At 36.0% G+C, this 12,896-nt stretch overlaps 1 protein-coding gene across 1 annotated transcript in view; it reads left to right on the top strand.

Annotated features, from left to right (window-relative positions):
* nuf (rab11 family-interacting protein nuf) overlaps window positions 1–12,896 on the top strand; it is a 101,717-nt gene that overhangs the window by 60,654 nt on the left and 28,167 nt on the right. Inside the window, exons 8-9 of the mRNA XM_089731556.1 lie at window positions 4,606–4,644; window positions 4,964–5,081. Coding sequence (XP_089587682.1) covers window positions 4,606–4,644; window positions 4,964–5,081 — 157 coding nt within the window. The remainder of the gene's footprint in view (window positions 1–4,605; window positions 4,645–4,963; window positions 5,082–12,896) is intronic.

Here is a 12,896-nt window from a genome sequence, read left to right as displayed (position 1 = left end):
TTATTTAAAAACAACCTCAACAATAACCACTCTAGAGTTTCAGCAATAAACAATAGTCGTTAAATATCATGATGCACGGTGATGCAGGTTTGAGCGTCCGCCCATAAAAATTCTTAGCGGTGGTGCACGCTCACGATTTCAAACCCAATTTACCATTTCTGATTACCTGAAATATATTCGCTTCCAACATCTTCAGTGTGGTCAAAAGAACCTTCGTGTGGCGGTAGCCGCCATCATACCACGCAAGATATTTGACAGGCGCCTAAATCTCGCTTACGACATTTTCAAGATAAGCTTGCATATATACAAGTTCCGGTCGGTCTACCGAGCAATATCACCCGCTCGGTGGAAGATCTTCCCTTTGTCGTATACCTTACACTTCGAAAGTTGAGAAATTGAAATGTCAAAAAAAAGACTTCAGTAATATTATTAAACATACCACGTTACTAAACGAAGTGTAGCCCATAGACGCAGCTCACTGAGTTTCTCGCTGGATCTTCTCAGTAAGTCGCGTTTTCGATCCGGTGGTAGATTCTGCGAAGCACTGCTCTCGCTAGGGCCAGTGTTAGCAACACTCTCGGTTTGAGGCTCGTGAGCTCACCTACACGTTAGGGTGAAGCTGAAATAGCCTCTCAAGGCTATCAGCATTGGTAGGAAAACAAAAAGGTGTGGTCTATTCTAGCTTCATCACCCTCTCAGTCTATAGCTGTCCACTACTGAACACAGGCCTCTCTAATCGATCTCCAGTGCGGACGGTTTTTTGCTACCAGCATCCAAAGTGACCCACCGATTTCACCAGGTTTCATCTGGTAGTTGGCCGTCCCACACTGCGCTTGCTAGCACGTGGTCTCCACTCAAGGATATTTCTGCTCCGTCACCCTATTCTAGCTTACACCATGTTATATCTCTTTCGTCGTGTTGAAGTTGTCAATAAAATAATCAGTACGTGGTGTTGTAGCTCGCAAAACCTAAAAAAACACTGTATCATTTCTATTTACAAATCAATTTGAATCGAAAAAATGGTAACAAAAATGTGCGCCTCAATACATTGCCACATTCCAATCTATAGCGTATTAAATGTGCCCCAAAACACCAAGTGACCAACAAAACAAAAGTATATTTACTGATAAAATACAACCAATACAATTCATGATATTCTGATTTGGTTGTCACAAAGAAATCGTTTAAGTTGCAATCGCTCCAATTAAATCCCAAGATGCGGTACATATATGCACAAGGCAATTTCCTTGCTGATAAGATAATCGATTTAGCTTATTTAAAAGAAAAGCAAACATGTTTTAATTTATATGAACGATAAAATATCGATAATAAACGATTTCATTGATATTACAAGTGGCGCTGATGCGTGGTACTTACTACTTCACTTTCTTACACAATTTCACGGCGAGCGCACACCTGTATCTCATTTGTTGACGATTTCGCTGGCACTCCCAACGGACGTCCCGTCCTATAGTTATTAATTATGTGGTTTCTTCACAACTACTGATATTCGAATGTAGTGACTAATGTAACATTAATGGACCTAACTGTAATTAATTAATTCCTGTTAGTATCGCATCGATGCCACAAAAGCCAATCTCAGTATTTTCATCTGGAAATGCTGCGTGTATCTACAGTGTGAGCCTAAAGTCATTGCTGCAACGTACCATCAGGCCTAGAATGGACTCCCCTACTATGAACTCTGAGCTTTCGCAGTGCCATGATATGTCCTTTTAGAAGTGAGATTCGATCGTCATTGGCGGTAACAGTGGGACATACCCACTGTTACCGCCAATGACGATCGAATTCGTGAAAATTGTTCGTGAAAATACACAACTACGTCGTTTTAAACTTGTTTATAATGTTTTGCATTAGGCAGTGATTGGGGTGGTAGACAATTGCTTGGCTGTGCCCTTGTCCGATGGTGACTATTCCCTATTAGATGGACTTTACGGCAACGACGTAGTTATTTAGGAGAATTTAAAAATTCCTATTTTTGCCGTGAAGCAGTAATGCGTTTCGTTTGAAGGGCGGGGCAGTCGTTGTAACCATACGGAGACCTTAGAACTTATATCTCAAGGTGGGTGGACTTTACGTTGTAGATGTCTATGGGCTCCAGTAACCACTTAACACCAGGTGGGCTGTGAGCTCGTCCATCCATCTAAGCAACAGTTAGTAAATGTATCCATAAATTCCAAGAATACTATTTAAAATAAATAGAAATCGGAAAACATAATATGATATGAAAGTTGCAAAATTATCGTGAAATCAAAATTTTATATCTTAATGGTAGACTGAAAAGATATTTCATAAAGAGCAACATAATTGTGCGAATAGTGAACTAACATTATCGTCGTAACTGTCTTGATCGAGATCTTCGCAAGTGCGTGTTTTAAATCTGACTTTATGAAAAGCTTACACGTAATTAGGTAATTAAAAACAGGTAGCTTCGTGGGTGAGCTCGTTCACCCACTTATCCAATAAATTAAATAAATGTTATTATATCCTTTTGAAAAAAATGTTATTGGCCTAACGGTCTGCAAATAGGACTGTAAACTGTTCTTTTTTTTCCCTATCTATGCTGATAGCCTTGAGAGGCTATTTCAGCTTCACCCTAACGTGTGTAGGTGAGCTCACGGGGCTCAAACCGGAGTGTTGCTAACACTCACCCTAGCAAGAGCAGTGCTTCGCAGAATCTACAATCGGATCGGAAACGCGACCCACTGAGAAGATCCGGCGAGAAACTCAGTGGGCTGTGTCTATGGGTGGTGTGTGTGAACTGCAATCCACACGGATCTATCTTTATATCTTTTAGTTGGCTTGATTTAGTAACAATCAAATAAAACTACAATCAATGCTATGAACTTAATTACAATAGGGTTAAAATTAAGTCCATTAAAAATGCTGCTTCAAGGAACCCTTGTGCGAACGTAAAATTATTCGCGATGCATAATTTTATTACTGTAATTTAAAAAAAAGACGGAACGATTTCAAAATCGAGTGATCCTAAAAGCATTGGGTTTACAGCGCGCCGGCTATCGACCTCAATGATGCAAGTCTTTAGAAGGTCAAAGCGGACATTCTTTTGCGCTTAGTAGAAAACCTTTTTTGTTGCTGTAGGTATAGCAGAGTATACGCGTTGTTCATTACCTACTAAACAAAGTTACAAAATGGAAAAATTATCAATTTAACATATTTCATGCGGTAATTTTGAATTTTCATAAAGTTCAAAGTCTGCAAAGTCCCACTTAATATTATCAACTGTGTACCTACCCATGAGATTAAAATAATTATTTACTTTGTACTTTACAGAGGCTCAAACTAAAATATATTAGAAACGGATATCAAAGTTTTATAATAAATTTTTATTACAACTCGTGGAAAATAACTTTTTATAATAACATACACTTTAGTGATTTATGATAATATGATTTCTATCTTTGAATTGCCTAAAGAACGTGCTAGAAAGTTCTCATCAGTCTTATCATACAGTAATCATAAGACAATAAAACTAACAACCTCGGTCACGTAATGTACCTACGTTTACGTACATAGCAACGTTTATAATGTAAGTCTTACAGAACTCTTTTCTATGTGTCGATAAAAGTCATCTTCATATCAGATACAAAATTCAGCAAAAAATTGTCTTTTTAGTCGATTAATTCAATTAAGTCGACTAAAAAATAAATTTAGTGAATATGAGTTAAATATTTAAAAAGCAACGTAATGAATGCAAAGTAATGATTTGAAATATAAGTTTTTTATTCACAAACTCCTTTTACAATACAAAATACAACATTTGTGCACTAGAATTAAAAAAAAAACCTAATAATATCGCTAAGCGCTTTAATATTTTATGAATTCGAGTTCTGAAACAATTGATTGAAATAATTAATACATTAAATTTAAAAACAACACGTACTAACTGTATTTAGGATAAATTATTATTTACTTTTGTTTTCGTGAGTCATGAATATAATAAAAAATACTTTGACGACTTAATCTCGTGTTTAGTATTTTCATTTTTATTATTTCCGAGGTTTTTGTATACTTTTCGATTTTCGTGGTCACGGACCACTCAGTAAAAGTATTTTTTTTATTAAAATTAGGATATATTAAATGTAATTTCACTTTAACCTAAGTAGAAGACCGACTCGTAATTAAACAGATAACTAATTCAAAGACTATTTATATGTAGACAATGTAAAGTCTGCAGTCATCGAACTCACTCGCTTTTACCTCTATTCATTTCGATGATGGTAACTCAAATCACTTTTTTTTTCTTTACGTTGATTAACTGCTATTACTCAGGAAACGATAAAGATGGCTCTGTTTTTTATTAAAGCACAAGAAAATTTTTACAATGATTTCTGAGTAGTCTGTGGTTGCGGCGAAGTCAGAGATACCTGGGGTCTTATTGTAAAGGCCAACCCGAATTACCTAAAGTAACAACTGAACTTTATTTTTATACTTTACCAAATGACACAAATACTAATAGAAAGCGACTAAATCGAGTAACCATCCTAAAAATGTAGGTAGGTAATATCAGGGAATTGTGAACAAATGGTTTTATTTTACTCTTACACGATTATTCTCTTGTTTCAGCTCGGGGAAGCGACAGATTGGTTCCAATGTCCTAGCAAGGTAAATATCTTACTTTTCTACATAATTACATTAATCTCTTAATCTAAATCTAATAATTTAACTGCCACCAAAGTTTTTTAACTACATCTACTACTAACGCCATCTGTTCACAACAGAGGTACCGAGAAGCAAATTATTATATTTGAATCTCATTACTTTGAATTATAGAGAGCGCCTTGAAGTTAAAAATAGTTTCGACAGATGGCGCTGTATCATTGCCTTTTACAAAAACAGATGTCGCCACATGCTTCAAGTTTAAAGCCTTCAAGATATTAACTACCTGTATTAATGAATTAGTTAATGAATGCAATTGTTTCAGCCAATTGTACCGGTCGTCGTCGTTCAACTCGTCCGGCTGTGGGTCGGGCGGGGAGCCGGCCGACGACATGTACTCAGACGTTTCGCTCGAGGAAGACGTGCAAGGACTCAACTACAAGGTGAGTGACCTTTTTTTTTTTCTACCTAAGCTGAGAGGCTTGAGAGGCTATAACAGCGTAACCTTAACTAGTAGGTCAGCTCACGGGACTCAAACCTGACGGGTGAGTGACCGCTTATCCTTACAATGCATTTATAACAGCCCTTAATCAGCTAAACTGTTGCTACTTTGTAATTAAATTTAATAGGTTTAATGACTTAAGACATTATACTATTGTGGAAGCACTACAATTATCTACTAAAGACTTAATTACCGCAGTTATTGTCTTTTGAATATTGCATTTTCATTTTGTTCCTTTGAAACAAAAAATAACACTTATGTATCAGATTATTGACTCTGTGAGCCCCGACGAAATGTGTCTAATGTGACAGCAGCTATTACAGTCTTCAGTCTTATAAATGAATGAATATCATTCATTAGGTAATAGCGCTAACTGACTGACTCACAGATGCGACATACACACAACATCCTGTCGATTGTATAAATGAGCAGTAATATTTAGATATCGTATGACTTAGTAATCGGCTTCCTACGAGCAGTGATCAACATAAGCATTGAATGTATTTATTTATTTGTTTTGAAGTATAGGACAGTCGTTATAAGGGGGTCGTATTCTAAGGGTCGCCGCACACGGGCCACACGCGACAGTCACAAACGCCGCCACGAGAAGCTAGAGGCGGCTACAAAGGTAGCTGAAGCGCGCGACAGCCACTTTTTTACTGGTGGTAGGACCTCTTGTGAGTCCGCGCGGGTAGGTACCACCACCCTGCCTGTTTCTGCCGTGAAGCAGTATTGCGTTTCGGTTTGAAGGGTGGGGCAGTTACTGTAACTATACTTGAGACCTTACAATTTATATCACAAGGCGGGTGGCGCATTTACGTTGTGGATGTCTATGGGCTCCAGTAACCACTTAACACCAGGAGGGCTGTGAGTTCGTCCACCCATCTAAGCAATAAATAAATAAAACTTACGGTCGGTGGTCGACACTTGCGATCGGTGGCTGCTAACTTTTGTAGGCCATGCGCGCAGTATCATAATGGACTCTGACGAAGAAGGTTTAATTGCGCTCCCTCGTTTCTTTTTCTCTCTCTTCGAATTGAACAGATTATCTGTGGTAAGGGAGAGAGGGTTGGGGAATCGCGCGCGGGAATCGAGTGGCATGTGGCGGCGTTTTGTATCTGCGCTTAGTGGCCGGTGCGGGCCACAATAAACGAGCAAAGAAGATATGCAGCGTGTGGCGGCCACCAGAGTAAATCGTGTGCGGCGAGTCTATATTAAATTTATGAAAATTACAGGAAATATGCCGGTAGCGGCGTTTTGTTATTGTGGCCGGTGGCCCGTGTGCGGCGACCCTTATGTGATTGGAACTTCGACCTCTTGATTGTACGTAGGCGGCAGCATTTACGTAATAATTAATGACCTCGTCAACCACTGGGTTGTAACCGAGATAAGCATCACAAGTATCTGGATTGATGAAAATCGCACGACCACGCGCTACAACGAACGTATAGAATTCCATACAATTTTATCTTTAGCTGAAATATGTTTTGACACGTCAAAGGTGTTGTTATTTTAGCCTTCAAACTCATATTGTCTAGGTGCTCTAAAAAAAAGGAATAGAAAATTCAAAAAAGTACAGTTATCTAGATTACATAATATATTATTATGTCGACAATGAAATTAAATATCAATAATTTTAAATTCATTTGTTACTCTAAATTAATTGATTTTCATCAAATTTTCGCTGTTGCCTAAATGCACTTTCATTACTACGCTAAATTCAAAAGAAAAGCCTGAACTATCATCGTGGATGATCAAAAACTCACGACAGTACAATACGATGATTCATTCACGTACACTCTAGGTGTGCGTAAGTTAGATTGTCTTCTTAGAAAATTTCGTAGATTCTAAGGAAAATTAGGTATTTTATGTGTCATGATTGTTTCCATTCATTAGAGCTGTATTTTCTTAATTTAATGACGAAATTCTTCAATGATTTGTCGTAGGAATTTCCCGTTGTGTTTTTGAATTCATACCTGGGTCACTATTGGCATAACACGATCATGCTCCTTATTAGGTCACGCCAATAATTAAAGTAACGTCCACTTAAATCATATAAACTTGAAACAATTAGAATCGACTATAGTCAAAGATTTAGGCTAATGTTACGGTCAAAATACAATTAGACAAGCAAAATCACTAAAACCGTAATAATATTAGAACTTCACCCAATAATTCTAATTAGGGTTTGCGTTTGGCAAACCAAATGCACAAATAACATTTATAGCCGCGTGCAATTTTACTGCGTTTATTTTATTGGGGGAAAATAGCAAACTGTCTCATTGTCTTTTCAATTTTTGTATTCTACCGTAATAAACAGTTAGAAGTATGTACTTGCGAAAGTTTCTCAATCATATCTTATCTTAAAGACCCTTCAGTGTTGAAATCGTTTAACCTAGACGTGATGGCGGAATTTGTACTTACCACAGTTACAACTACATTTTTTCTTTTTTTAATGGTATCTGTCCTTAAGGAATATTCGCTAATCCCAAATGGGTACTATTCACTGTTTTATTACTGACAGTTGTCTGCACTGCGTACATATTGACCGTTTCGTAGAGACATATCAGGTATTTATTTATTATTTACCAAAAAGTTAATACAGGTTGACTAGCGTAGAGTATATTTTGTCTTCCATTTTTTAAATCAATCTTTAAATAATAATAATAAATATTTACTAACAATCACACCACGTTAACTGGTCCCGTGATAAGTTCGTAAAGAACTTGTGTTACAGGTACCAGATAACGGAAATAAATGTAAGATTTTTATTATACACATACACATATATTTAAGATACATCGATAACCCTGGAAAAGACATTTATATTTATCATACAAATACCTTCCCTTGGCGGGATTCGAACCCGCGACCCCCTTGTGTAGTGACCATGTCACATACCACTACACCAGACTGCCGTTAAGTTACCATTGATATACATTTTTAGGGGCCGGTCACCGTTCTCGTCGAACCCGTCGCGGCGTCGCTTGCGACGAAGGGCTCGACGAGTAAATTAACTCTCAGACACAGCCCACTGAGTTTCTCGCCGGATCTTCTCAGTGGGTCGCGTTTCCGATCCGGTGGTAGATTCTGCGAAGCACGGCTCTTGCTAGGGTTCGTGTTAGCATCGTCGTCAGGTTTGAGCCCCGCGAGCTCACCTACTAGCCACGGTTACGCCGAAATAGCCTCTCAAGGCTATCAGCTTAGGTACGAAAAACAAAAAACAAAAAAAAAACTCTTTTAGATAAAATTACGATTGAGAGTCTTAAAACTTAAAGCGATTCAGACAACAAATAACATGGATAAGGATAGAAAAAAGAAAAATGTAGACAATATCATTCTTTGTGCTATAGTATTTCTATAAATTACTATTTAAAACTATTACTCATACACATATCCAAATTTATTAATTTGTTTTTTTTTTACTGTCAAACGGCGATGACCATCATTTAATTAGGTAAATAAGCAATTAAGTACCCTTCAATTCCGTGAACTAAATTTTTCGACGTAATTACATTTAGTATCATAGAGTAGGTTCAGTTGAAATAGCCAATGATGCAAAGATCACTAAAATAACCAACCTCGTTACAAATTCAATCACATTTTAAAATAACTTTGTTTAGTAAGAGGAACACAAGGTAATATATGCAATTCGTTCCATAGAAACAATTTAGTCTAACTTTAATTTCATTTACTATAGACTAGCTGACCCGGCAGACTTCGTAGTGCCTCAATCGATAAATAAAAGACCTAAACTTTTGTATAAAATAAACTTAAAACAAACAAACGGAATCCGTCCGACGGGGGACACATTAAAGGAAAAACAAAATTGTTATTTTTATTTAATACCGAGAATTTTCATATTTATTTACCTTTTAAACCTTCTCTGGACTTCCACAAAATAATTCAAGACCAAAATTAGCCAAATCGGTCCAGCCGTTCTCGAGTTTTAGCGAGACTAACGAACAGCAATTCATTTTTATATATATAGATTTCTTTATCTCGCATAACGATAACATACATTGGTCCCTACTATTCACATTACATATGTAAGTATATATCCCTATAGGGTCACCAGTTTATAAAGAAACAACACAGAAGATCTTCGTGTAGTTAATGTAAGCCGACGGCTTTTAATATTTTCGTTCGAAACTTGTATTATATCTATTTTATTTTCTAAAAATTGTTAACGAGTCAAGGATGCGATTAACACGATTTGCTTTGTTTGCAAATCTCCCTCCTCCAAAATTAGTGGTTAAGTAAACTATAAATTTAGCATTAAATAATTATACGCACTTAGAATAATATATTATAATATCATTACTATCTTAATATTCAACACTGTAGCGCTGTCAAACTTAAAGTTTTTTTTAAACTTCTCTTCTCGACTATTTAATTAGCGAGATTCAATTTTTTATCGGAATTCAATTATATTATAGCTACTGCTACAATGCCTACCTTATTCTACTCCCACTATTGCCCATTACGGACACGATGTTTGCCCGTCGTTTTTGTTCACACGGTCTCGGTCTGAGGAGAGGTATAACTGGAATGTAATCCAATTAAAACTTCGGACTAATGCTGAAATTTAAGGGTCATATGTCAGATTATAAAAAGGCTTAAAAAAAAGCTACATAAACTACATGACGCTGCGTGTACTTCTACACAAACGCTACTAGTGAAAGGGCGGTTTGTGGGCTCACGAATTTGTAGATACTATTCCTATATACTACACTTGAATAACGTAATAAGGTTCACTAAGGTGGGCTTCCCCGACATATTTACCTCAAAATTCCTTTGTTCAATGACGTCATTTAAAGATTGTGGGTTTATTTGTATGTTAAATTTGTCTATGTTTGCTTGTTCGTTTTTATGCTTTCCACGTCATTATCAGATTGAATTGAAACTTATACCGTTTGTTTTAAATTTATTTATTTCAATAAATGGATGTGTTTCGTTAAATATCTCACGACGAACAAGCCGCAAGCCGTCGCCGCGTCGCCATATTGTGATTGTAATAAATTTCAATTACCGATGATATTTAGTGCGAATTTCAATTTCATCTCATGACACAAGGTCGAGTTGGCGTGCGGCCAATTTCAAAAATAAACATTCACGTACTGACTTAGTAAATGGATTTATTTCTTCCATATATTTATTCATGATGACATCACGCGGAAACATTGGCTCTCAAATAATTGTTTAAGTCTGTTATAAAAATTTATGTTTGAAGAAATGCAGCCCAAAAATGAATATACGAATTTTTGGCGCCATATACGGATAAATTGGCAAAAGTGTGTGTATAATAATGGACGTAAGGTTAATAATTATCGACAATTAACCAATTTATCGACAATAGAGTTATTTTAAAAAATAATGGGAATATCAGTGTGAACAATAAATATATATTATATTTTTTAATTTTACTGATAAATGCCTTTAAATGTTATGATTATAATAAAACATGGAAGTCTACACAATTATAACAAATTTTATAAATTATATACATATGTACTGTATCTTTACTTGAAAATATAATTGTACCAATCTCATATCATATGAATGCATCCGTTGAGGGGGAGAGAGGGGAGCATTGGAGGGAGGGCAAAAACCTTAATAAGCTATTCAGTATACAAATACAAACTATACAAACAACAGCAAAAATCAAACCGGCGTCGGCTTACCGGGCAATAAGAGCCATCTTCACTTTGTCGTTTAGTATCAACAGATAAATAGAAGACTCCTTGCACAAACAAACCATATTGAAGGGTGAAAGGCTAGGTATTTGGTCTAGGATGGGTCTAGGCGATATTTTTAGCAACTTTACAGAAGAGCCATTTAGCTTAAATTATGGAAAAAATATCATACAAAAAAATCTTTAGCTATTTGAATGGAGTAAACTTAATTGAAGTTCAATTAAAAACATCGAACTGTTGATGCAAATCTATACTAATATTATAAAGCTGAAGAGTTTGTTTGTTTGAACGCGCTAATCTCAGGAAATACTGGTCCGATTTAAAAAAATCTTTCAGTGTTAAATAACCCATTTATTGAGGAAGGCTATAGGCTATATAACATCACGGTAAGGCCAATACAGAATAAAGAATGTTTCAAAATAGGGGTTTCAATAGCTCCTTAGCATTCTATAATTCAAAAATATTTTCACTTTCTACGTAAATGAAGCGGGGATAATTTAGCGTTATGCCAAAGTAACTAATCCACGCGGACGGAGTCGCGGGCAAAAGCTAGTAACAAATAAAACGCACCTTTAATTACAAAGAGAAATGTCGCGTATTAAGCGAAATGTCGTTTAAACCAAATAGCCTTTTAACCCTCGATATTATGTACCCTATAGATACATAGACGACACTACAGAGCGTTATCCACTAATACGTCATTTCCAAAAACACACACACGTACTCACAAAGGAAATGCTATCAAATTATGATGATTATGTCATAACGTGCTTTTACTGTCATGAACATTGTTCAATGACCCCGTTATGGTTATGCCTTGAATATTGCCAAAGAGTAAACAATAGACGAACCGGTTCATTTGTCAGTCGATCCTAGTGCCGTCGATGAAGGCCGGAAGCCGTCCCTCAGTGCGCCATTTCCGGTCAGATGCGTGCTTCTTGTGTTTGATAAATGTTTTAATTATAAAATGATGTACGCTGTTATTATTGTTCTGATTTTTAAAAAAGGCATTAAAAATTGAAGTCATTGAACTTAGGATCACAATAGTTTTTATTTATTATGGAAAACTATTTTAAAATGATAAATAAAAGAAGGAAATTGGTAATTTTCTCAAAATTATATAGGTAATTGAAATTTGCGTTAACTACAAAAAGTATTTCCCAAAGTTAATGCGACCATCAATAATATTATCTATGCTACCGTTTTCTTGGCTTTACTTAGCTAATGTACATCTAATCATTGCTTCTAGAATGAAATACAATCAGCTAAAACAGTGGATTTTAGTTTTCAAGATCTGACTTTCTTCACTTTTTCAGAATTTCCCTACGTGAAAACGCTTATCTGGAAAAGATCGCTTTTAATAAGACCGCCTAATGAATAAGTCATAACTCCCTATTGACAGATTTTCAATGTAAATCATGTTTTATGGTACTGCTTCTCGTTTCATTAATGAAAAATAATTTTAGTATAACAGAAACTAAAAACAGTATTTCCATATTATTTTATAGGGCTGTACTTGTACTTGTAAATATAAACTGCAACCAATCCGTATAAATAAAACGGGCATTAGAAGCCCTACATCGCTGCAACCGTGGGCGGACACACTCAATTGTAAACCGACATTACTATAATTCCTACAAATTGAAGAAACTCAAGCCTTAACACGTTGTAATAAGGAATATAAAGTGATTTTCCCAGTTTCATTCACGCTATGTCACTGTTGTACCAGACAATAAGTCTTTAGTGAAACTCTAGGAATGGTATTGGAATCTTCAATAATACGACCCACATAGCATTTTCTGTTCGTCGTTTATCAGCAAAACATGTCTGAGTTTTTCAATAAGCTCTGGTGAATTTTCAACTAGAGCAATTCATTCATAAATTCCATTACTTGTTCTTCTTGTTCGTTGTGCCAATAGTTGACTTAAATGCGACGTTAATTGTGACCAGCTTCAACTCTTGAGGCGACGACTTCTTTGCCATAGTATACGATTGGGAACTGAAGATATAAATCATTGAATATGCCATTTAAGAATATATTATACGGATGTCACTACTTC

This window comes from Bombyx mandarina, chromosome 11 (genome assembly GCF_030267445.1).
Source record: "Bombyx mandarina strain Sakado chromosome 11, ASM3026744v2".
Taxonomy (NCBI): domain Eukaryota; kingdom Metazoa; phylum Arthropoda; class Insecta; order Lepidoptera; family Bombycidae; genus Bombyx; species Bombyx mandarina.
The sequence above is the reverse complement of the archived record's forward strand: the minus strand, read 5'-3'. Positions and strand labels throughout refer to the sequence as shown.